Source organism: Embiotoca jacksoni, unplaced genomic scaffold, assembly GCF_022577435.1.
Source record: "Embiotoca jacksoni isolate LCO1_2020_lvr unplaced genomic scaffold, fEmbJac1.0.p SCAF_6, whole genome shotgun sequence".
Classification (NCBI taxonomy): domain Eukaryota; kingdom Metazoa; phylum Chordata; class Actinopteri; family Embiotocidae; genus Embiotoca; species Embiotoca jacksoni.
The window spans coordinates 11544948-11570424 of NW_027185414.1; the positions used below are offsets into that span (position 1 = coordinate 11544948).

At 37.5% G+C, this 25477-nt stretch overlaps 1 protein-coding gene across 1 annotated transcript; it reads right to left on the reverse strand.

Annotated features, from left to right (window-relative positions):
• Window positions 1-298: 298 nt before the first annotated feature.
• chs1 (chitin synthase 1) lies at window positions 299-24841 on the reverse strand. Its single transcript, XM_069173798.1, has 35 exons — window positions 24772-24841; window positions 24524-24603; window positions 20600-20735; window positions 19664-19849; window positions 18559-18760; window positions 16944-17104; window positions 16731-16806; window positions 16098-16216; window positions 14998-15175; window positions 14321-14414; window positions 13941-14037; window positions 13635-13756; window positions 13124-13219; window positions 12530-12694; window positions 12289-12436; window positions 11655-11720; window positions 11383-11555; window positions 11130-11188; window positions 10259-10459; window positions 9983-10151; window positions 9619-9734; window positions 8750-8929; window positions 8431-8535; window positions 8227-8344; window positions 7833-7914; window positions 7507-7736; window positions 7082-7206; window positions 6852-6933; window positions 6374-6527; window positions 6029-6133; window positions 5458-5568; window positions 5208-5345; window positions 4991-5070; window positions 4591-4657; window positions 299-1347 (listed from the first exon to the last, which is right to left on the reverse strand). Exons 2-35 carry the CDS (start codon window positions 24568-24570, stop codon window positions 1273-1275), a joined length of 4263 nt encoding a protein of 1420 aa, XP_069029899.1. The 5' UTR covers window positions 24571-24603; window positions 24772-24841; the 3' UTR covers window positions 299-1272.
• Between the last annotated feature and the right edge of the window lie 636 nt (window positions 24842-25477).

Sequence of the window (25477 nt, forward strand, 5' to 3'; positions counted from 1 at the left end):
ACTACTGCATACAACGCAAATTATCAGATTTTTGGAACAATAAATCACACTACCTACTATACTAAAATCCTCCACACTCATTCAGTGCAGGAATACACTCCTACCACACACAAAGGTGATACTGTATCTGTGCATTACATAGAACAATGCAAAAATGAACTTTATTTAAAAGGATTTGCTTTATAGAAGTTAAATAATAAAAATAGGAATAAAATTATGCTGTAAATTATTTATTTTTCTTGTGCAGAAATGTTGGTTTGATCACAACATGAGAATGAACCTATAATTATGAGCCATTATGGACATTTCAATACAGGGCACAAAAGCCTATTTCTGTCAAATTACACTGATAACATTTTAACATGATATTAAAAAAGGCAGCACATTAGTCTAAATTACACCAGAACATAAAATATATGAAGTTCTCAAAATATTTTGTGGAAATTTTGCATTTTAAAATCTATGAAGAACTAAGCATATTCAAGTATTCTTACACTCGCAAGGAGTTTGGATTGACACTTTTCTTCAACAATGCTTTGATTTCCTCTCTATCCAGCCCATTATTGTGATTCATTTTATTCATTATAATGCAGACACTTGTGCCAAAAACAATACCAGACAGATGTTTCAGTAAACTTTTTTTTAAATTTTTTTTAAATTTTTTTTTATACCTCTTAAATCATTGTACGTTGCGATATACGGTCTGCATAACTTAAAGTGCCCACTACAATAAGGACATTCACTCTGGGCTGGATACAATCAACTATACTTCAAATGATAAATACAAATCTTAAGAACTAATACATTCAAATAAAACACTTGATCATTAAAACACACTTTCTTGTGACCATGTTGTGTTAAAACCCACATTCACATCTGAATAACTCCTTACTTTGCATTGGCAAACAAACCTTACTAGATCTGTTATAAGTGATTTCCTTTGTGCCATTTTGCCTCCCCAGATGGATTACACAAAAAGTCAGTGGCTGTGAGGCAAAGTGGCTGCTGCAGAATAGATGAAGAGTAAATGATTTAAAGTGATCGCAAGTTCAAGGCATGGCTTGTCGACACAGACTCTCTGACAGTTTGTCCTCTCTGCGGTATAATCATAATCAAAATGTAGAGTTTTGAACCCATTATAAAAGCTGGAAAAAGTCAACACTCAGTGGAGTTAACAGGCCTCAATGGTAAGAAACCTGCTGATTTATTGCCTTGGATGATGTCAGTGTGGGCTGGTGGTGTTTTTTTCTCGTTGCAGCTGGTTGTTACTGACTACTGATCATCATTGTTAAAGACAAATCCACTGGTAATTTGGTTCTCCAGAACGAAGCCCTCCTCGTCGTCCTCCTATAGATGACAAGGACACAGAAAAAACATCTTTGGTTTGACAAGTAAGTCAACAAACCTTTTCTAACTTAATAGTTTCTACTTTTCTGTTTAAACATCTCTTTATCAACTTTTATAATTAGAGGAACAACACAAACAACAACAATAAAACATACACAGTTTGAACATCTGCAAGTAACACACCAAGAAAATGAAATAAAAAAAAATTAATAATGAAATTAAGTTTCTACACTTTTAACCGGACAAATGAGTATCTGGCTTTAAAAGTTTAGTTAGCATGTTTGTTGCATCCTACTTTTTTTTTTTTTCTAATTAGCACACGTTTTGAAACTTAGAATACTTCGATAAAATAATGAGTCAAAATCTTTTGAAAGCTGCCTTGCCTCTTTGAGTGACAGTTAAAACAAACTTCTTTACAAGGACTTCGGTATTCACTGGAAACGTATTTCAAACAGTTTTAAGGCTGTCTGCACTAATTTCCTTATCAAAGCCAAGACTGTTGTGGTTGGTTTTCATCTGCACTTGGTCATCAGTCACTTAAACGGACTGTTATGGATGCCTGCACTGCGTAGAGTTGAGCACTTGAGGGATTCACTGTACATTTCACACTCTTTCGATTGTATTTTGCACTCGTGTGCTGGTGGTGGAAAGTACTAAAGTACATTTACTGAAGTACAGTAGCATACGTAGGTTCAATTTTGACGTACTTGTACTTTATGTAGGAATTTTTAAATTTATAATTCTACACCATTTTATTTCTAGTTTTTTTTTAGTGTTAAGTGCTTTTCCCCTACCGTCATCTGATAAATACCTAAAAAATAATAACAATAATGATAATCTTATAAACAACATGTCTGAGGCCCAAAGATGTAAAATCTTTGAATATTTTACAAGAAGGCCTAAGTTTCAATTTCCGTATGGATATTTAAATTCATGAATATTTTATGTTTTTCATGGTTTGTTTACTATCAAGCTCAATCGTTGACCTTTTTGTTGCTTTTGTTATCTATTTGATTTGGTTGGTGTACCACTGCAATTTCTGATTAATTAAGTAATTCTATCAATCTTCAGTATTTTTGAAATGTAGTGTCATTAACTTGTGTCAGTCCTTCACTGACTTGTTCTCTGTTTCCAGCCTCAAATCTCAATTGTTTCTTGAAATAAATTAAACAGCGCCCCCAAGGTTGCGGTGACAGATGGTATTGCGGCCTTACGGAGGCAATCCACCGAGTTAACGCAGGTGAGGCTGTCCTCCCTTAATTAGCAAACTGGAAAACAGAGTAAGCGGGTCAGGACTCGGGTACAAATAGTGAAAGAAAGCTACCGTGGTCCTTTTCGGCCTAATTAAACTCTAGAAGTTGCACAGTCGCTGCAATGAGTCAAACTGGGTTGTCAGCGAGTTTTCAAACGTCCAACTAGGGGAGGAAGTGAAGAGAGGCCGGGCTACTCCGTACTCAACCCGCGCCAGAGAGGACGAAGCCGGAACACATGGCTGGGAAGACGTGGACATCCAAATATACCAGACAGTAAGTATAGTAGGAAAACAAGCGACGTGATCTGTTTCAGTGGTGGAAAGTCACTAAGTGCATTTACTCAAGTACTGTACTTCAATGCAATTTTTAGTTCCTTGTACTTTTAACATTTCCATTTAAAGCTACTCTATACTTTTAACTTCATTTGAGATGGAAATATTGTACCTACTTTCTGCTTCACTGCATCTCACAGCTTGACTTACTTTGGAGATAAAGTTTTTGACACAATTGATAATGTAACAAGCTTTTAATATGTAATCCACTGTTAAGGATTAAATCAGTGACAATTTACTAAAACTAGAGTGTAGTCTAAGTCACATTTTAGATGTCTCTGAGTTAACAGCCTCACCAAATAGTTTCCCACATTGTTTCATTTCAATAAATGTTTAAATTACACAATATGTCAAACATCAAAGATTAGGAAAACGATTTGTGAATCGGAACTTTGTTTTCTCCTCTTTCCTCTGCCAGTAATCATCTGATGACCCCTCAGATTCATCTGCTGTCCCCGGATATAAAATAGTTTTAATGATTAAAAATCGAATGATGTACACAATAATGTATCAGAGGGACCAAACCAATAGTTTTAGTTTGATACTTAAATTTGCTGAAGTAGGATTCTTCAGGCAGGAGTATTTTTTACATTGCTGTATTGATACCTTCACTTACTGAATATGCAGTCTGATTATAGTGCCAATAATTGGTTTAGTTGAATTCAACTGTGAATGTGTTATTATAGTTTGTGTTTCCAAAGTTTTTTTTTACTGTCACTCAGCTTTTTTTTTTTTTTTCTCCATCTTCTCTTTTCATTTCACTTGTGATGTGTTATGAGTAAATAGCTTTAAAAACAAACTCTGAAGCAACCAATTAGAGAGCGGCCTCAGGTCCTGGTCCTGTGGTAGATGCATGATGTGTTAGCTTTACCTGCCAGTTTATCTTTATGAAAGAGTTCCACGCAAACCTTTTTGATGGCTGTTGTAGTTTTTGCATGTTTATTATTACAGTAACATCTAATCTCACAGCGCCACAGATTTTACAGCAGCCTTAAATTAATGTGGTGTTTCTCTTCTTTTGTTGTTTAATGGGGATTGTCAGACAACTTTTAGTTGCATTATCGCCATCTGTTGGCTGTAGCACCGTGTTAATACCAGGCGCTGGAAAAATATACTTTTCAAGAATAGACCATAGTCGCATAAACTATTTTAAAAAAAAAAAAGAAGAAATGTATGAAAATGTGAAAATATTCTTGTCTACGACTGGAATAAAACCCTCAGTAAGGTTCATTTTGTCTACAAGCTTTTACAGTATATTCTTTATGTTTTATTTTTGAATACCATTATGGTGCTCTACATTTTTTGTCATGTTTAAATGTCATTAAACCTCCTCTGTACTATTCCCTCCAAATGCATTTAAATGCATGTTCTATTGGGACTACAGCATACTTTTCTTTGGTGAGGTTTCGGATACTACCAGCTGATGTGAAAGCCACTTTAGTGTGTAGTGTCATCATGTGTGGAGTAGCTGTCATTGTATTGTGGGGGTTTTGATGGTAAATTTTGGATTTGTGTAGTTATGCTTCACATTCTCTGTTTTAGTGGCACCCGGTTAGTTGGCAGCTTGTGATGTTGACGGGCTCAAGTAGCGTAACGCCTGAACACAATCAAGTCCCTTGATTATTTGTGTTTGTGAGTTCTTGAGTGTTGTTACTTACCTCTTCTTTCTCTCTATAGTCTTTTTCTGTGCTGCGATAGGACACGACGTGGATCAGAGTGTAGATCCTGCAAACAGAGAGGCGCAAAGATGAAAAGCGTGTATAGGAAATATGGGCGGTAAAGAAGAAATGGATAGATGCTAGTGCTAAGAACAATGGGGTATGTTATTACAACGCTTCATAAAGACATTAATTTATTAATCAAAACCTTTCGTGTTTAGCGCCAGTATATAATCTTTGATTATATTTCTTTGTCATTGAATCAAACCTGCATTATTGGAAAAATTATGAAATTGCTCTGCTTAGTTGTCAGTGAATTTGTCAAATATGGCCTGATTTCACGGCTGCACAAAAGTAAAAACTGATTGCGAAGTGATGTGAATTCAACGTGTGCGTGTACCTGTGGTATAACATGGCCAGAAACTGGATCAGGAGAAGAATGGCAAAAGACAACAGGAACATCAAACTGAGAGGCTCCACCTGTTAAAACCAAATGACAGTAAACAGAATTAGTTTTGGTTGGAGTTACAGTGGTACTGACACAGACAGGACGTCCCAGTCCTTCTATCTATATCCCCGTCTCAGCAGCACACAGTCTGTGTGTTGTATGTCCCGACCTTGAGGACGTCTCCAGTATCTGTTCCATTTGGAAAGTACTTTGGGATCTTGATGCTGATGACATCATTTCCAATGGCCTGCAGGAAGAAGGTCGCTACCACCCACAGCACGTTGATGATGAAATACAGGAAGACTCCCTGTGGGGAGGGAAGAGAATTATCAATTGAAGAGAATATATGTTTTAGATACACTATTCACTGCCAGTATTTGAATGTCCAGTCGACAGAGACTGTGAATGAAGTTTCTGACCTTGTTGCGCAGTGACTTGAGTTCTCTGGTGACCTCGTCCTGATGTGCCTTAGTGTCAACGATTGGTTTCAAGTAGCGGTCGAGTAACTTGTCCCAGAAGTCATGTTCACCCTGAGCGCGCACACGGATACAAAGACACGCACATTTTTTTTTTTTAGGTTTTGAGACAAAAGTGGAACTGAATTGGTCACTTGTTCAAATTAATGGCACCATTTTTATTGATTTATTTTTTTAAATATACATTTTCATATACCTGCTTTCATCACTAATATGATCATGAAATAAGTTTTCTGAATTTTTTTTTTTTTTTTTTGGTGGATACTATAATTAACATGATTATTGGAAAGTAAAGCTAAGACCTGAAAAACATTTACATCCACGCTGTGTAGAAACTGACTTTGTAACATTATCCTCTGATTGTTGTAGCAAGACTTCTTAATGACCTATTTAAGCTTCTATTTGTTTATTAATACAGAAAAATAGATTTTCAGCTGGACAACTGACCCGTCCCTGCTAGTTGTTGTACTTTTATTGGCTTCTCGCAGACGCAGGGGCTGAATCAGCATCTTACCTCCTCTAGTTTTTGCACTTGCGGGGCGGTGAGTGTTTTCTCAATGGCTCTCTTCACTCTCTTCTCCAATTTCATCATTTTAGCGGTCTTAAGAGTCTGTCGAGCCTGAGAGACGGAGAAAGGCAATCAGTCACGGATTCAGTTATTCCTATTCTGCAGCAGAAGTTTCATTTTTGATAAGATAATATTCTTTATGTAATACATGCATTTTGATTTCGTCATGCTAAATTATGAGGCAACACTGTTAAGGAAAATTAAAATATCTGAACCACAGCTTTTATGTTCATCCCATACTGTTTTAAGAACAACACATCGTTATTGTATTTTAAGCAACTCATTAATCACCTGCTTTGCCAGTGCGTATCGTAACTCCTCCAGCTGAATATCCGTCAGAATGTCTTCGGGCCCCACCACACTGAGCTCGCTATTCAGTGTGTCCGTTAACATCAGGACCAAGTCCTCGCACACATCGTCCTGATCTTTGTTACGGAGTGCGTATCTGAGTAGAAGAAAAGCACAAGAACAAATAACTGCAATTGTACAATTGCAACTCTCCCGATTGACCTACGACACTACAAATGCACAATGGATCCACACGTAAAGTTTGTTCCAATCATTTCTTGTACACTTCCCAACGATTCAACAACCCGCATGCACATGTACGAAATAATAGTGTTTCTTTACCAGGTAACGATTCAAATGTTGGATATAAGTCTTAAATTTGTCCATGTATAGAAATAGATACAGCCTAGTCTTCAAAACTGCCAAAGTTTTTGTGGATATTGTGTCAAAAACCTGGAAATTAAGAACATAAATGATCTACCTTATTTGTTCTTGTAGATTTCTCTTCATGTTGGCATAAGTCAGCTTCTTCAAAAACTCCTCTTTCACTGGTTCCACCCAGGCTACACACACACACACACACACACACACACACATGCACAACTTAACTACAGCTGCTATACACTAATGCATACGGTGTTCTACATAATGTATTGTATGAATTACAGTCTGCAATATTCAGGACAAATACACAGTTGAAGTGCTTCTTACCACCGACAGGAACCTCCTTTGTTTCCTCTAAATCATTCATCATGAAGTCATCATCATCCTCGTCATGGTCATATTCTCCGTCGGATGTAGTCAGTGTTAGACTCTTTTTTCCAACACTGTCATAACTGCACACAGGTGCACACACAATTTTGTGAATTTTCGGTTGTATGAATTTAATCATTCCAGCATATATGTTTTTGTTCTTACACACGGATAGTGACAGTCCAAGGAAAAACTGAGTGTCCTTAGGTTGGAAATTTAACTGTAATGTACAATATTTTTTTTTTTACTATTTCAAGTGAGTTTGTGTCAACATAAGTAACATGTATTGATTATTGACTTAATGATATCTCATGGATTAATGAGAATAGTTTGTGACCTTATAGATTCAGGACCAAGAGAGGAATGAAAAGCAGAATAAATACCTGCTAGTGGAAGCAACATCGCTGCCGTAGGCCGACTTCTCTTTTGCTTTGTTAGCTGCAGGTTTTTTAACTTCTTCCACAACCTCATGTCTTTTGGTGTCGTCTTTGGTTTGGGCCTCTGGCTTTGAGGTTACCTGCAGTGGTATTTCATTAATGGAGGTTGTAAGGAGAGGGGCTTGAGGCTGACCTGTGATCTGTTGAATGATCAGATTCTCCGTTTCCTGGGTTATCTGTAAAGCAACAGAGTTCGTTAAGCCATCTATCCATCCATCCATCCATCCATCCACCCACTGAAAAGCACGCCAGTAGGTGTCTGGTAACGGTACCTGTATCTTCATGTCCCAGCAGCAGAGTTTGCAGTTTCGGTCACACAGCATATTATGTTTTTTCTTCGCTTCTCCATCGACCCTGACAGACAGACAGCAGGATGAAAAGTTATATAAAAAAAAAAACATCCACACATTCAAATACGAAGAGACATGGCGAGCGATTATTGGGTATGTAGATTGGCATGAATAGAAAGAAACAAATTCTCTGCTGTTTGTGGTATTTTCTGTTGGACAAGTGAAATATCATATTTTAACACCAAGTGGTTTATTGTCAGATAAGCAGCAAGTAATGGATGAATTTATGGGTTAATAAATTATTGATAAATTAATAATGAAAATAATTGCTTGTAGATTAAAGTTGTACTCCTCGTTCTAATAATAATTGCATTACTTGTTGGATTCCCTTGTGCCCCAGGACACATTGTGCATGTTAACCAGTGAGTAGATGGTCAGCAGGAGATATCCACTGGGGATACAGATGAAATACATCAGACCATAGATAATCATCCCTGGGGGAGAAAAATAACATGGTATTATTACCAATTTGACACAACATAAAGCTGCCAACATAATGTTTACAATAATATAATCATACCAAACTCCTCTGGGTGTAGTATAGCTGTCACCAGGTACATGATTGTCATAGCAACCAAAAACAAGCCAGTGGGGGTTAAGAAGGTGCCCTGAATCACCATGTCACCTAAAAGAGGAATGCAATGTGTGTATTAGGCATTTCAAGCAAAAATACTATTTGATAATCGCTTCACCTTCAACTAACTGACTGTTTATTAATCTTAATTAATTAATTGATTAATTAATTAATTAATTAATCTCTAGTGTGTATGTGAATTTTAAACCCCCCCCCAAAAAAATTGACAAACGGTAATATGAAGTCAAAATAAGATTTTCCTCACCAATAATGGAAAAGAAGGATGCGGTCATGAGGAAAGCATACAGGACGCTCATAATGGCAGCAATGGTTATTTGGGTATTTGACTTGGTCATAAAACAGATTATGATGTAGAACACGGGAGGAATGCTCGCTATGATGATGGAAAGTGTACCAGTGAGTTTGAAGACAAACTGGAAGGCACCTGCAAAGACGAGAGACAGAGGAAGAGAGAGGGCTGAATAACAAATGTAGTTGGAGGAAGTTATCAATACAGAAAGATTATTAATACAGATCTGCAGGGCAAAGTAGATTTCCAAGTTGTCACCATTACAGGTTATTACAAAGTCTGTCTTGGGTTTGGGCATGTATGTGTTATGAAAACTGATGCTCGCCCATTCTCTCCTATGGAACTGGTGACAAGTAACTTTTGTGAAAAATCTCTGCCACCATGAAAATTCAAGTCATAGATTGATGGCCAAAATCTTACAATGTGACTGCTCCCAGAATTCATGTTTACAAGTCAGTCAAATTCACCTGAAGCCCACTTTGCAGAATTGATATTTGGTTCTTTGATTCAACCCAACATGGTTGTAATGTAAAGTAAGTCCCAGGTTTGTTAGGAAATCCTCTGGATTCACTATACTAAAGATCAGCAAATTTATTGAGCATTTCTTTTGACTTAAAGATAAAATATCACAAATTGTGGTTTCCATTCGCAAAGTTTCTGAATTCAACCCTCACTGACTTGTAAGTATAATGAAGGGAAACAGTTTTGAGGACGAGCGAAGCAGTGACATGATGGTAGATCAAGAAAATGTTAGACCTGGTTCAATCCATGACAGACCATAATAAGAAGGTGCTAGCAGAGAAGTAAACTAGATCTAAACCTACCTGCTATCATGAGAGTCACAGAGGCCGGTCCCAGGATGGAGGATCCAACAGTGAACATCTGGTAGAAGATGTAAAGCCTGGAGATGGAGGAGTTTCTCTTCACTGTCTCTGGACCACTGCGATTTAAGTCCCAAACACCATAAGAGTTAGTATGAATACAATATAAATGTTGTAGTATTTATAGCTGATTGTCAAAAGTTTACGCTGTAGATATGAGTTGGAAACCCTATAAATTAGTATCCAAAACCAAAAAAATAAATAAAAAAAGGACTAAAATAGAAATCAAATTTTCATGTTTTATTTAATGACGGAAGTAAAAAGTGATGGCCATGCACCACCAGTATCAGTAATGAAAGACACTAACCTGTGAAGAAGGTCCAGCGTGTTTGCCAGCGTAGATGGTCCCCATCGTCTCCTCTGGTTGTAAAACTCTTTGAATTCCTGTGGTGAGTTGGTGTAGGCGTCTGACGCAGCATTGTACTCGACACGCCACCCTTGCTGCAGTAATAAAGTACATAGCCAACGATCCTCCCCTGGAAAAGTGCGTGTGCGTACGAGACCAAAAAGACACATCAGAAATGGACAGAAACAGTCAAAAGAAATAAAGATATACAAAATGGTTGCTGGACTGAGTACCAACCCTGGTCATATTGCACATATTCCTGAGCTCTACTTGCAGTCGTTGTGTATCTCTTCAAAACATTGTCATCCATTAAGGCAGACCCTCGAAACAGACTGAAACATCCTGGACTGCACAGCACAGAGCCAAACACATGCTCTGCTGTTTTCTGTAGCCAGTGGCCCACTGCGTACTCAAACTTCTGGTACCACACCATGGGACCTGGCACGCCAGACAGGATAGTGAGAAGAGAGCGTTGCAGAGTATATTGTGGTAGAAAAAGAAAACAAAAGGAGGTCAGAGGAAGAAAGAACTGTATCTTGAGCAGTGTGGATGCTGGAGTCTATCCCAGCATGCAGCACATTGTGTATGCTGGACAGGACCAGTGCTTCACAGGCACAACGTCATAAGCTCTCTGAAAGCCATCTGACTATTTTTGAATGCCATATTAGAGGGATTCAAACTACATCCAGAAAGAAAGATTCATACTTGTAATAATTTATAATTTTGCAGTGCAATTTCGTTCCCAGCTGAGAAATCAACTGACTCGCGTATAGACCATCAATAATAATTTTAAGGTATGGATGGAATTTATGGTGTTACAATCATTCATCCCATGATTTACAATAATGTAAACTATTTAAGGCCGTGAACATAAGACTTTCAAACTCGGCATCTTCGTCAAAATTGCTTCTAAAACTGTTTTATCATAAGGCTGTCTGTAGTTACTGCCTTGTGTTGATTTATTTGAATCTATTTTCAATGATACATCTCTGGCAGTGTGTGTGTGTGTGTGTGTGTGTGTGTGTGTGTGTGTGTGTGTGTGTGTGTCAGAGGACAAACCCAAAAAGTAGAGACAAGTATACCGTTTAATAAAAGAAAATCTACTCACCCATACCAGTCGGATGGATTCTACCACATGCTGCACCTACATTTTCATACATCCTCAACCTGTCAATCAAAATATATATATAAATTACTATGTTTAAAAGTATTTCCATAATTGCTGAGTGATAAAACTAAGTGACAAAACTAACTAAAGCATTTCCTGTTCACCCGCAGTATCAGCAATTTAAAGTGTCAAATGATGGTTTCAATCCTGAGCAATGATGAAAAATCAGTTGGTTGATTCGTCTGTCACTGACCTGTCCACAAGTAGAATCACAGCTTTAGGTTGGAAGTCAGTGTCTCCGTCCAGAGCCAGAATGTACGTGTTTTCATCCGAGATGAACTTTCTTTTGTTGTCGCTGGTTTCTTGAGGGAGCAAGAAAATCTCACCATCCATTGAGATCAAACTTGCTCTGGGGTTATTCATGTTCTAGGAAAAAAAAATTGGATAGATATTTGACATGGTTTATTATGTTATATTCGTTGCCAAAACACCAATATGTACACATTTGATGCAGAAAGGTCTTACTGGGATCTTCTGAGGGTTCTTGACAATGTAGCCCTTCCAGCCAAGCAGATAGTACATGTACATTATCTGAAAGGCAAATACAGAAATTTTGTGTGAAAATCCAAGAACATCTGTCAAAGACATGCATACAATCTAAATAGAGTATTTGTCTGATAGAAGCCACTTGATAGACATAATGAAAACACAGTATTTAAAGTCGCCATCATAGATGGAAAATAGAGAATATATTTATATCTAAGCTCGTTATCATTATGCACAAGTCTATTCATTTAGAGTATTTAATAGAGCAAAAGCGAAAGTTCTTCTTTTTGCAATACTTAGACTAACTGTTTCAGCTGTTACTTTGAATTAAAGTAATTTTTAGTCCAAAAAGCTGCTTTTCTCTGTCATTCTGTATATAATAGGAAATGGAGAATCTTTGGCTTTTGGATAAAAGAAGGAATTTAAAGCCAATTTCCTGAACTCTGTGAAAATGTGATGGAGCATTCAGTTACTTTTGCATGATAAAGACAACTGGGCAAGTCTGTAGATTACATCAGGGGACTTGCAGATTGTTTTTTTTTTTAGCACCTTTAGGATTTCCGTGCATGTATACGAGAATATAGACACCTAAAACAACACTGCTTCTCCTTACCTGGGACCATCTTTTTTTGTTTCTGATGAGACTTTTGTCTTTTAGGTGAATATAGAGCATGTTGCCTTCTGGCAAGACAAACATCAATCTGCCACCGTAGGGCATATCGGTGATCGACACATCATCTGGCTCTTTGTTGGTAAACACCCTGAGTGGAAGGATGGGTAGATGGTTGGTTAGAACGAGAGATGTATAGATAAGAGGATGTACAGACAGGTATTAAATAGATTGATAATCTCACCTATAAACCTCTATGACAACTTGGACCAAGTCATTAACGTAAGAATTAACCAGCCGCTTCCCTGTGTCCTTCTCGGTCATGAAGGCATCGTCTACATAAATGTGACACTCAAAGTCAAAACAGTCCTTGTGTGTCTGATTTGAATCCCCTCGATAGCGGTCCAACCTGAAACGACAATAAATGACTTCAGCAATACTGTAAAAGCCTGTTCATTTCAGTATTTTCTTCTTTTGTGAAAACAGTCAAAGGAAGGAAATAAAAAGGACCAAGCAGTTGGCATTTTTGCATTTTAAGTCTTGAATACCTTCAGTCATATGCTAATTAATAGACCTTTAGTTCATGATCAATATTTTCAAGCATCACATTACATCAGACAGCTTTGTCTTGTTTTGTAAGCTCTGTTGCGCCCGAATTCACACCCAACAGTGATGTCACCGTGTACTGACACCCTCCTGGTGTGAAGTTAAACCAGTGGAGGTTAGCCCAGACCAGATTTTAATATGCTTATAAGTTGCTCTTTAAAGAGGTGAGAAATAAGTCCTTGTCGTGAATATGATACGGGTACACCTGGTGTCTGCGGTGACGGTGTCGAACCTGAACATGGAGGTGAGAATCTTCAGCATCTCATCATAGGTCTCATGCCACATGGTGGCACAAAGATAGATCACGCAGTTCTGCATTTCATCATTGCTGTGGAGGAGAAGGTTGAGGAGAGGTCAGGGGAGAGTGATCTTTAAATATCTCATGCTGCGAACATGCACATTTTAGAAAACATCTGTTATGGAGGCTCATCACTGGTACAACCCCATCGTGGCAATGATTTCATAAAATAACGTGCAGCTACAACAAAACTGTGATGCAAAAAAGTCAATTTCCTATTTGTTTCTGATTGCAAATATTTGTGCATCACTATAGAGAAACAAGCGGCTAGTGATGTCAAAACTTCAAAGTCATATCTTCTACGGGACATATTTGAAAGGAGCATTTGTCTCTTCTATTAAAAAAAAATTTGCTTTTACTGCATCTGCATGCAATTATCACCCTTGTTTAAAATCTGATCACATAAAACATGAATAAGGAAAGTCACTTCTCGGATGCCTCTTACCTCTCTTGGTTTCGTGCTCGTGGTACTTTCATCTTGGTGTTGAGTAGTAGAGACAGGTCAATGAATGCAGATTCATACAGTCGACGGACAAACAGCTGAGAGGTTCTCTCTATACGCTGGACCTAATACATTGTGAACAGAGGCATTTAGGTGCACGAATTTTTGTCTGATTTGTTGGGATTTACAAAAATGGATGCTTCAAGTGTGTGTGCGTGCGTGCATGTGTGCGTGCGCGCGCGCGTGTGTGTGTGTGTGTGTGTGTGTGTGTGTGTGTGTGTGTGTGTGTGTGTGTGTGTGTGTGTATACCTTGATTTTCCATACGTAGTAGGTGCATGTGACGAAGCCTGCCCACATGCACAGTCCCTCCAGTGCCAGCATACCAAAAGGCCATTGGAAGTAGTGGCTGTCAATCGGTCAAAACATGTTTTGAACACAGAATGCAAAGATGGAAGATGTATATCGATGTGTATACATCAAATAATTAATGTCCAGGATATTTTACACTTGTATGACATTTTAGTCACATTATGCACTTTTAAAGGCTGCTTAAAATGGAAGGAACATAACTGCTCGCATACACGCAGCTATACGAAGGTTAGATCTGATGGTGCGAGAGTGTCGGTTGAAATGCAGTAATCAAAAATGTGGCACATTTCTCTCACACACCCATCAGCACAAAAACATACCTGTTGAGGGAAGTACGACAAATGCTTCTGGTGATCTCTAGTAAGATCAAAACAGTTGTATTCTTGTTCAGGTGGTCCAACCCTGTGCAAAACTCTGCAATTAAAAGGATATTAAACAGTTTAGGATATTGGCAATAAATGAACATTTTCACATAGAGCCTGTTCATGTACAAAGACATGAGTCTCTATAGCTAACGTTCAGCCAAATATTTCCTCACAATTCACCACATGATTGAGCAAGTGCAAAGATATTTCAGCTTAGAGTATATGGTTGAAATAACTTATGTAATTTACTTCAAGCAGAAGTACATCTGAATGATTCGGTGCCCCTAAAGGGTCATGGAGGGAATTTCTTTCCTGAACTGATTTTGCCTCACCTGCTATTTCAATTTTGCATGACTTCTGACTAACGTACGTTCCCACTGATCCATTGAGAAAGGGCTGAGCTGCATTATGATATAATGATATGCATTATGTAAAACATTGCCACTGGTTTGAGCCGAAGCCTGAGCGGGTGCACCCACAGCTGTGGTGTCACTGCAGTTACATTGGCAACTAGTGGAGCTTGTAATTAAAAAAATATGAAGTGAACACCAGACAAAGCCCTTTAGCTGCCGTGTAAAGTGACATAAAGCGCAAACATTTATCAACATTAAGTTTAAAAAACGAAAGCTCACCTATGACGGTGTCGCCCCGTGTGCCTTCCAGGTTTTGTGCCCGCGTTATGAAAACTATCAGTCCCACGATGAGCACTGTAGGTCCCGTGCAAGATAATGGCAGCGCAAAACTCATCCTGACAGCATGAATCTTACAGGCCACCACTCCAAACCAGTGGCAGGCTGCTGAGCAGAAGGCCTGAGATAGGATACATGGGAGATATTTAAACAGCCAAATGCAATTCATTGTCAGAGACACAAAATTCATTTTAACAGTTTAGCTGTGTAGGTAATTGCTGCAGTTCATCTGAATTACAGGAAGTCTCACTAATTAAGATGAACTATTTAAGACAAATTTTTCTGGAAAGCAATGGAGTGCAAAAGCTATGCTGTGCACTTCTGAACGAAGAAGGTGTGAAAATACTTCCACGTTAGATGTGAGGAAGTATGCCACTGGATAAAGAGCCAGAAGTTGGCAACTCTGTGATCAGAAACTCATCACACCTGTGTTTTTTTTAGTGTTTTTTTTTTTTTTTTAAAAGAATTAGTGTGGTGTAGTTTTGGTAAATCTCAGTAAGTTCTTCATAAGTATTAGATATCCTGTTTTAATCTACACTGAACCTGCTGTGAGCTATGAAAATAATCAAAAGAGTCAAGGAAAAAGATCAGTGTGTCCAATAAAACAGTTACAAATTTTATACCTGGCATTAAAGTCGGAACAGTTTTGTCAACTGCAGTGGTCCCCCTGCATCGATAAGTCAGGCCCTGTTCATTTATTGCACACTTTTTTTTGTTTTCTTCCCGCAGTTGTTTTGCACCTCCAGTAACGTTTTGAAGTATGTTTCAAGAGCTCGAACATGCTTGTTTAGATGGTGCCACTTCTGTTTTAGTTGCGCAAAAACTTGTCGCAATCCCTCAGCAGAAAAGGTCAAATTAGATTTAGAGTACCTTTCAAAGAGCCCCAAATTCTTACAGAGTATCCCGCATGGAAAACCGAGGAAGAGAGAACCTCGAGTCAAACTGTATGCATGTTGTTTTTTTTGCACATACACGGTAGCGTTAGTATCTATATAGCTTCTGTCTGTCACTGTCCCTTTGTTTTCTGTCTTCCATTTACCTACCTGTAAGAAAAACAGCCCCAGTCCTATTTGCAGTAATTGCCAGTCATCATTCTGCAGGTTAAAGTTTGACCAGGTGATACTTTTCTCAATTAGCACGTGGTAGACCATGTAGACCACAGCTGTAACAAAAGAAAATGTGGGGCTCATGTAGAAAAGACAATCTGATATAGTACAAATTCCAAATGTACTCTATAAATAAGATATCAAACAGATATATCATACACAAGTACAGCATTAAAAAAAGAACATGCTTGATTAGGTCAACATAAAATTGAGTGTGTTGGTTTTAACAGGTAAGAAACAGTGGATTTTAATTGAATAAAAATAACTTCAGCTTTTTTTTTTATAGTGAAATAAATTGATTGTGTAACTTTGCAAAATAGAAAACAACAATTGAAGACTAAAGAACATCCGTTGCAATCAAACAGCACCCCTGATATCTCAGAAATCTGTTTGATCTCCAGTGTGAATGTTGGAAATGAGAATTTGACAATGAAAGCAGGGCAAAACACGGTGATGCTATGTGTCAATAACACATTTCAAGAACATGTGGAGTTCTGTCAGTATGTTTTTTTTTAGTTTTTTAGTTTTTAGTTTTGGACTTTGATACAGACATTGATGGCAAATAATTACCTATCACCACTATCCTCAGAATACTGCTGATGGTAAACACAAAGTCCCTGAAACCAACCAATTCTTTCAACGTGTCCTGCGGGGTAAAAGACAAAATTGCAGTCTCACTGATCATGTCAGGTCAATATGTTCATACACAATAAATATACAAGTAATATTCAGTGTTTAATGTCCAGTTTAAGCCCGACCATAGGAGAGAAAAAAAAAACATACCTGCATGCGGTTAGTAGCTTGCAGTGGGTTTTCCCACCAGCAACAAGAGATGAGGAATGATGCCAATACTCCGATTCCCACGTAGAGATAGCGGTCATTCTCCTGGTTTACCACAAATGACGAGATGCGGACATAGTGGTCCATTACCAAGAGGCAGTAACCTGTTGGTCAGTCAGTTAATTAGTTAGTTAAGCAGTCAGTGAGGTATTATGTCATCTCTAATTCTGTTTGGTATATCAGTGAATTCAAATGCAAGGCCATTACTGTAATAAAGCAATATTGAAGTAGATGTCAATTATTTGCTTCTAATTCTTCAGCTGTGGACTGAAAAAGAAATGGAATTTTGCAGTCATCAACGCTGTCTCCTCAAAATTACATACTTTACGCAGCTACACAAAATAGGCCTATGTTTGGAAAATTTTTTAAGGATAATTCGATTAAATGTGAGTATCTAGAAAGTCACAAAACTTGTTCTTCCAAAATTTGAATAATATCCACTTTGTAGTGATTACTGCATTTTTCATTTTCTAATGGCAATATTAAAGCAGCGGCATCACTTGGTTAAAGACGGAGAAAGATTGTGGTCTGATTTAATAAGGAAAAGTGACGTGAAACAAAATGTGTTTATTTACATTGAACTGAAAACACTAACTTTGCCTGATCTTAACCAAAGTGATTTTGTTGTCTCAATATAAGCACAGATAGGACTCGAGAGTTCTGCACCAGGACGACCTCCCCGTGACTCAGGTGTGGTACACAAGAATAGCACTTCATGCAATGCAGAAAACATTTCCTGATCTTAATCCATCCAGCGATTACATTCACCACCTCAGTATAACAATTTTGTGTTATATAAACATAATTTCTAAGAGACACTCCATAGTATTTTGTTGCTCAGGTTGTCACAAATGCAGCCAGCCCTTTAAATGAATGCCGAACTTCTGTCATTGGACTATATTTACACTGCTGCTGCACGTTTGTCAGTATTCAAAGATGTTGACGAAACAATGCGAGTAGGTGATGGGTTCTTATTCACCGTTGAACTTGCCACTTGTAACCTACATGCAGTTTGGGTTTGAATGGCCTCATCAAAACGTGTCAGGGTTGTCTTTGACAGCGAGTAATCTTACGACATTCATTTGTGACGGTTGTCTTAATGAGAGGGGCAGATTTACTGAACCAGACTTGGATAAGCACAGGTCAACAATGGTGAGACAGGCAAAGAGTTGACTGATAATTATAGACGCATCAGTTCTGTCAAAACCTGACGGACTGAAATGTGTTCGAAATAAGTGGGAGAAACGGAGGAAAAACAATCCGTGTGACATTTGTTATTCTGCAGGGACTATAGGAGAAAGGAGCTGCTTCACCTCCTTCTTGCACCTAATTTAGGAGTAGAAAAGATGTGACAACATGAGTATTAAACCTCCTATTTGTTGTCCCACAAGCTCACTAAGGCTTTAAAAAAAAGGTACATTTTATGTGCTATTGATGGAGCAGTGTAGCAGTATTTTGTAAGGTCCATGATGTGATTGTTGTTTACAGTGATAATGGTGCCATGGTAAAAAGAAACAAAAACAGTCCTCCAGATAGATAGTAAATTAAAATGAGTTACCAAAACTGGTGAGAATGAGGGAGCACACTGGGAACACGAGTTTCCAGGTGTCTCTCTGTAGTCTGTATATTATCTGCAGAATTGCAGACGCAATACAGACTCCTCCACTGATGAAGAGATTAGTCAAGACATCAAACTTCGGCATGACAACCAGCACCAGAACTGATGTGCCAAAAGACACCAGACACTCAATGAGACAGATCTGGAAAAGACACAAAGACACAATTATGTCCACTCTGCTACAGTATTTAAATTGCCGTGAAAATGGTTTGTTCTTCTGACTATAACCAATCAAATTAAAATAAAACAGCTGTGGCCAAAAAGATTGACACCAATTATGTAGCATTACATTTTGTAGCGCCAACTGACTGTTTAAATTTCCTGAATGCTTCTCTGTCTTGGACTGGCTCAATAATCAAGGAATGAAACTACTGGACTCTTTTCCCTTTGTCACCTGGATTTGTTGAATGTCCACAGGAAGAATGTTTCTGAACGCACACCCTGGATCACTCACTGTTCTGTACTGTTTAATAGACACTAAATAGTTTACTCAGTAGTGAGTATTCAATTGTGATTTAAGACTTACTAACCACCATCATTTTGCACCATTACTGGAAGTTGTTTTCACATCAGTGGGTTTATTTTTTATGAAATACAATCTGTTTTTGTGTGATTGTGGAATTTCTATAGGTACTAAATAGTGGATACATTTACTGAGTCAGCATTCAAACACTCAAATATGAAGGTAAAATTGAAGAAACAAATATAAGCCATAGGCATACTGTGATTAAGTCCTGAAAAATGGACATGACTTTATAATATACAATTTGTAATTTTATTTTGAAAATGGCTTCTGACAAATTTATTTAAAAGTCGGTTTAGCGTTATGGGTATTTGACTGGACCTGTTTTACAGTATATATCTTCAATGGCCTCCTTCATAAAGAATATCAATCTGACCAGAGTTATGGTTACGAATTGCAGTTATTGCTACCATGTCAGGTTGTAAACAAGGATTTAAAATTTACACTTTTAACCATCCTAATTAGTATTATTGCATGAAAAGCATTTTACATCAAGAATTAGTGTACTTAAGAAGAACGTACAAGTGACATGGTCTTCATGTTGGGTTGTACAAAGCCGTTGAAAGTACACCGCCACAGGGATTTCAGAAACACCAGGAAGTTGGGGCAGACCAGGCAGAACACCAGCATCAGCATGTAGAACTGCTGTTCCTTTCTGCTGCGCATCGAATCCGGACTGGACAATGTTGACAACACCAACAAAGAGCCCTGAATGGACAGACAACCAACACATTGCAAAGAAAACCAGGGAGTTCGACAGTTGAGACAGAATACAAAAAGTAAACTTCAAATTTGCTCTTTTTGATACCAGTTGTACAGCTAGATTTCTCTCTTTCTTTAGATTGAGGTTTTGGACAGACCCTGCCTGTCCCTAATTACAGTTTACTCCTGTGTGCAACAATAGTTCTTTTTTCTGTCAGTAGAGAAGAGGTTGGGAATTACCGGCAGCCCCTCCCTGCTTCCAGCTCCTGCTGAAAAAGACCTTTATGGACACCTCAAAGCTTTATTTTACTCACTGAACTGCAAACCAAGAGTGATGTAATAACTTATTGTTTGGGTTGAAGAATAATAAGTTATTACATAGATATCACAGATGGGGATATTTAGGCCTTGTTTAGACTGCCCAAATCTGCTTTCTGTCATCTCCGGATTTTTATCCTGAGCGAAAAAACACATGAAATGTCCTTTTTGCGAATTGTAGCCAAACCACATTGAAGTGCCATTCCAATCGGATTTCTCCAGATGAGTCTTGGTCCGGACACCATAGTGGCTCAGATCGGATTTCCTCCGTCACTCACAACGCAACACACAATGATGTAGATACTGTCAGAGTGACAGAATGAGCAGACTCTATGTTCCCACTTACAACTATAAGGTATTTAGCAAGAAGCTTCCAAATCAACCCTGTCTCAACCCTTGTACCAAATAAAAGATTTACAGATGGATAGATAATCCTACCTTTGCGACAACAGCGGTGGTCAAGACTGCTAACCCCACAATAACAGCCACCAGGTACTGGGCGAGCTGGAAACATCTTCTCTTACTTTCCTTCTCGGCTCCGATGGGGTTCAGCTGGAATGGATCCCACGTATCCCTGAGACATATACATTGGTTTACTATCAGTGCAGCAAAATTAAACTGACACTTTAATAATGAGCTGTGGAAATAACTGCCTTATAAGCCAACAAAGCTCGTCAGTCAACTACAAGAAAGATGGTAGAATGAGAGTGAGAATTAATGATCTATGAGCTGCTGCTGGAGTTTCAAATATCCTTTGATTACAGGATTTAATTTGCATCCATGTGAGAAAACATTGTGCTGTGATGCTTCCTGAACACGAACAAGAATAGCTTAATTCAGTGTTATTGTTGCTCTGCCAGTGGAGCATTGCAGTATATTGTTATTGTAGACATGTTGTCTGATAAATAACAAGAAATTGCAGTACAGAAAACTAATTTAGAAACAGTGGCCCTGAGTACAAGGCTTGTTGACCAAAGATCTCATTTTTTCATATTTAAAATATCCTAAGCTGCACTGTAGCTGGGACACATTTCTTCACTAAACAAATGAAAATAATCTTTACTAAACGGTTTGTTCTTATGTAAATCAAAGGAGTAATGACTGCATTTATTTGATCACAGGTGGAAAGGTGCCAGAGGACATGATACTGTATATGGAAATGTCATAAATCAGTGGGATCACAGTCCATCCAAGTCACAAGGAAGCCAACAACACCAAATACAGATGTTTATTATTGTATGAGTCAAGTAATTGGCTTATGCATTATATGATTAGATAATGGTGGTTAAGTTTGCAGGAAGTAGGAAATGTGTATTCCTATTTTATCTGCCAATAAAAAGCAACTCATAGCAATGTTTCATCAAAGAGGTCAGGGTACAGATTCGTTAGGCACAATTTGCCCCACTGCCTCTTCCTGGAACTGCACAGCAAATTCACATCTTTGGAATAAACTCTCTGAGAGTTCAAATCAACTCTTTTTGCTTATACACGCAAGACCATCGAATACACTCTCAAGCAGAGTGAAAGTAACTCTTTTCTTGGAGTTGAGTTTTAACACTTTTCAGGAGTTGAACCTTGAACTTTTTGGGAGTTAAAACTCGACTCCCATGAAGAGTAAATCTTACTTTAACCTCGAGTTGTTTGAATGTGAACTTTTTCACAGTGTTAACAGTCAACACTTAAAAGAGTGAATTATTTGACATTCATAGAGTTAAAATTTCATCACTACAAAGGTTTCAGGTAAGACTAACTACAAGGTAACATCATAGTTGTCAGAAATGTATAGTTAACAATTACACGGTGTGATTATATGTAGTGTGCAACAATTAATGCTGCATGAATACTTTGTGCAAGAAGTTACTAACTAACCAATGTATTAATGTGACTGTGATTGGAAGATATGTTACGTTCCTACCTTGTACACTTATGGTTTTAAATGATAACCCCATTTTATTTATCATTATGTCTTGATTGAAATATTAATAAACAACTGCCCATCACTTAGATTTAATTTGGTTGCTTTATTCTCAAAAGTTACAAAGAAATAACTAAGGCATGCTGGGAAATGCTAATACGGCAACAAAGCTGTGCAGTCAACACCAGGAGTAGTGTTGAATCGTGCTCCTCAACACTCAGCGAATGAACCCCAAAATATTACCCCACCAAAGAGTAACACTGAACCCAAGCTGGAGTCTAACTTAGAAGATAAACTCCAAAAATCAAACTCTTTGTTTATCTTTAGGATATTTCACTCCAGAAATTTGCTGTGTGCCAACACAGTGCACATAACATTTCTTTATTTACCTTTTGCGCTTTTCTGTATTTTGATAACCAAAATATATATATATGTATATATATATATATATATATATATATATATATATATATATATATATATATGTATATATATATATATATATATATATATATATATATATATATATATATATATATATATATATATATATATATATATATATATATATATATATGTATATATATATATATATATATATATATATATATATATATATATATATATATATATATATATATATATATATATATATATATATATATATATATATATGTTCTGTAATTTAGCATAGCAGGTACAGTAAATGACTTTTGAGAGGAGGGGGTTGGATTCTGAAGAAAATCCAGCTACAGAATAGGCTTCTTAGCTCATCAGACCTGTGGACTAAACACACCTCTGTACCTGCATTTCCTGACACTGTGAAACATTGATGACGTCAAACTGTCTATCAGTTTCTCTACCCTCCCTCCTGTGCTGGCTGATTTAATGTCAAGTCCAGAATATTTATCAGGGTGTGGGGTTTTCTATCTTGAATTGATAACGCTTTGTGAGCTATAGACTTTGCCATGGCAACTATCAAAAGAGTCCAGGTGTGGTTCAGAATGGCCAGAGCACCTGCTGACAGAAGGTGTGTATGCGAGATGAGAATGTGATGCACTCTTTTTCTTTTAATGAGGCATATTTAAAGTCATTACATCCTTAAGCATGAAAAGCTCCTGATTTTAGAGGGGCTACGACACTTTCAGTGAAGTATAAAATTAAATTGATTTAATTTTACTTTATTTAATAATCAATACGGTGTAATTACAAAATGTAAATACACCAGGATATGTTGTCTTGTCACAGACAATAACTGTAACACACAATGTCAAGTGGTTTTTTTTGTGTTTTTAAAATTTTTTTTTTTTAAAGAAATCAGAACCAACCTGATTCTCTGTTTTGAATTGCAGCTCAAACCGCAGCCAGTATCAGCAGGGAGGATATCAGCCACGGCAATAAAAAGACACACAGCAGTGTACTAGAGATACGAACTGTTTCCTCAAATTGTAAGTTATACTAATTCGAAACCTGGTAATATCCGATGATAATTCACGGGTTGAACAATTTAAAAAAATGTCCATTACCAGTATCGCACTAATAATGAACCCCCTTAACAATGATTAAGAGGATAATAGAACATCATTGTGTGCCTACGGACAGGAAATAGAATAGCTGCCTGTAGTTCAGCTGCATGCGTGTGTTGAATGTGTTTCTGTCTCACTCTCAGTACAGCCAATAAGATACGACTGTAAAGCTCGATGCTATAAAACATTTCACCTTTGTAGCTTCGTTATTTAAAGAAAAAAATATGCTGACCACAAATGAGGAAATGAATTCACTGTAATCATGTCACTTCCAGTAAATTGGTGAGATCAAGTAAAAATTGTAGTGCTAAACTCGACAACAGACTAAAACTTAAAAGCTGAAGTCTGAGTCTGTCGCATAAGTGCATTACAAATGGAAGTAGGAAATAATTTGCCACAGAAAATGATCTATATAGTTTCCAACAACTTCTGATGTAGACTGCCCAAATGTGAAATCCGAATACAGATAGGAATACAAAATTATAAACGGACATAAATACATCAGTAGCTTTATATATATATATATATATATTTATATATTCTTTATAAATTTATCCTCGGTTTATTTCTACAGCAAGCTATCATACTTCCACAGCACAGAGACAATTTTGTCAAAGACAGCATGGGTCACAGAGAATACCAGCCCCAGAGAGGAAGACAGATTTCTACTGCTTAAAAACAAAGTGTTTTCAAGACAGCTTTTTCCCTCCATTGTGTGTATTTGATCGAGCGGGCTAATTAAGATCAAAGTGTGGTTTGTGGGCTGCCGTTCATGTAGATGTGATTTACATATTTAAATTCATCTCATGTCACAAATGATCCTCCATCTCACATCTGTAACATTAGTTACCACCTTCAATAAAGCAGAAAATGAAACGAGATGACCTTCAAGAGGCAACATGTACTTGGATGAATTTTTACCTGTGCCTTCCTTCTCTTTTCTTCCCTCTGTATTTCAAGTCCTCCATCGTGCTCGTCCACTCTGCTCCTTCAACGCAGACCTGAAATTGGTAATTTTTTCCATTTTATTACGAACATTGTGATTTGTAATTTTAAAGTGAAACATAAATACAGGACAAAGAAAATGCTTTCTTTAAATTATGGTAAATCATGGAAAACACTAAATCCGCATCATACCTAATTAAGTCATGTTTAAACAGAAACTGTACCTTAATATATTGATAATTGTCTCGTTGAATAGATCTTTGTCTTCAATCACCCGCTTTGTAACTCCTCAAAGACGTTCGGCCCTCAGTTCAACTCAAACTCAAATATCAGCAAGCCTTTTAAAAAAGAGGCTTCCCTTATCCAGTGTATAACGACATTATGTTAAATGCCAAATCATGAGTGTTACTTAAATTTTGAAGTCTTTACGATAAATGAACGTCGGTCTCCTTCAATCGGTCTGGCAGTTTGTCTGTTTTATCAGCAGCTTATGAAAGACACACTTATATAAACAGCCAGGTTCAGCCCCTCAAGGTGTGTGTGTGTGGGTGTGTCTCTCTCTCTCTCTCTCTCTCTCTCTCTCTCTCTCTCTCTGTGTTTGTTCTGATTATCATAGTTTATTAAAGACCAGGAATTGTTTGACAGGTATTGCCGAGTAACCATCTGCATAAGATGTGTGTGTGTGTGTGTGTGTGTGTGTGTGTGTGTGTGTGTGTGTGTGTGTGTGTGTGTGTGTGTGTGTGTGTGTGTGTTCTGATGATCATGGTTTATGAAAGACCAGGAATTGTTTGATAGGTATTGCCGAGTAAGCATAAGATGTGTATGTGTGCGTGCGTGCGTGATGCTAATCAAAGTTTGTCACAAAATCTTCTAGGTATTCATACAGTTTTTATGAGGGGCAGTAAAAAGGAACAAGGGTCATTTACTCAC

Excerpts from the sequence above, each read along its gene's own strand:
- chs1 (XM_069173798.1), bottom strand. The coding sequence starts at position 24,570 with ATGGAGGACTTGAAATACAGAGGGAAGAAAAGAGAAGGAAGGCACAG. Across the intron at positions 16,807-16,943 it reads AAGCTACTAACCGCATGCAG|GACACGTTGAAAGAATTGGT; the intron begins GTATGTTTTTTT and ends TTTACCCCGCAG. Across the intron at positions 6,934-7,081 it reads AAAGGAGGTTCCTGTCGGTG|CCTGGGTGGAACCAGTGAAA; the intron begins GTAAGAAGCACT and ends GTGTGTGTGTAG.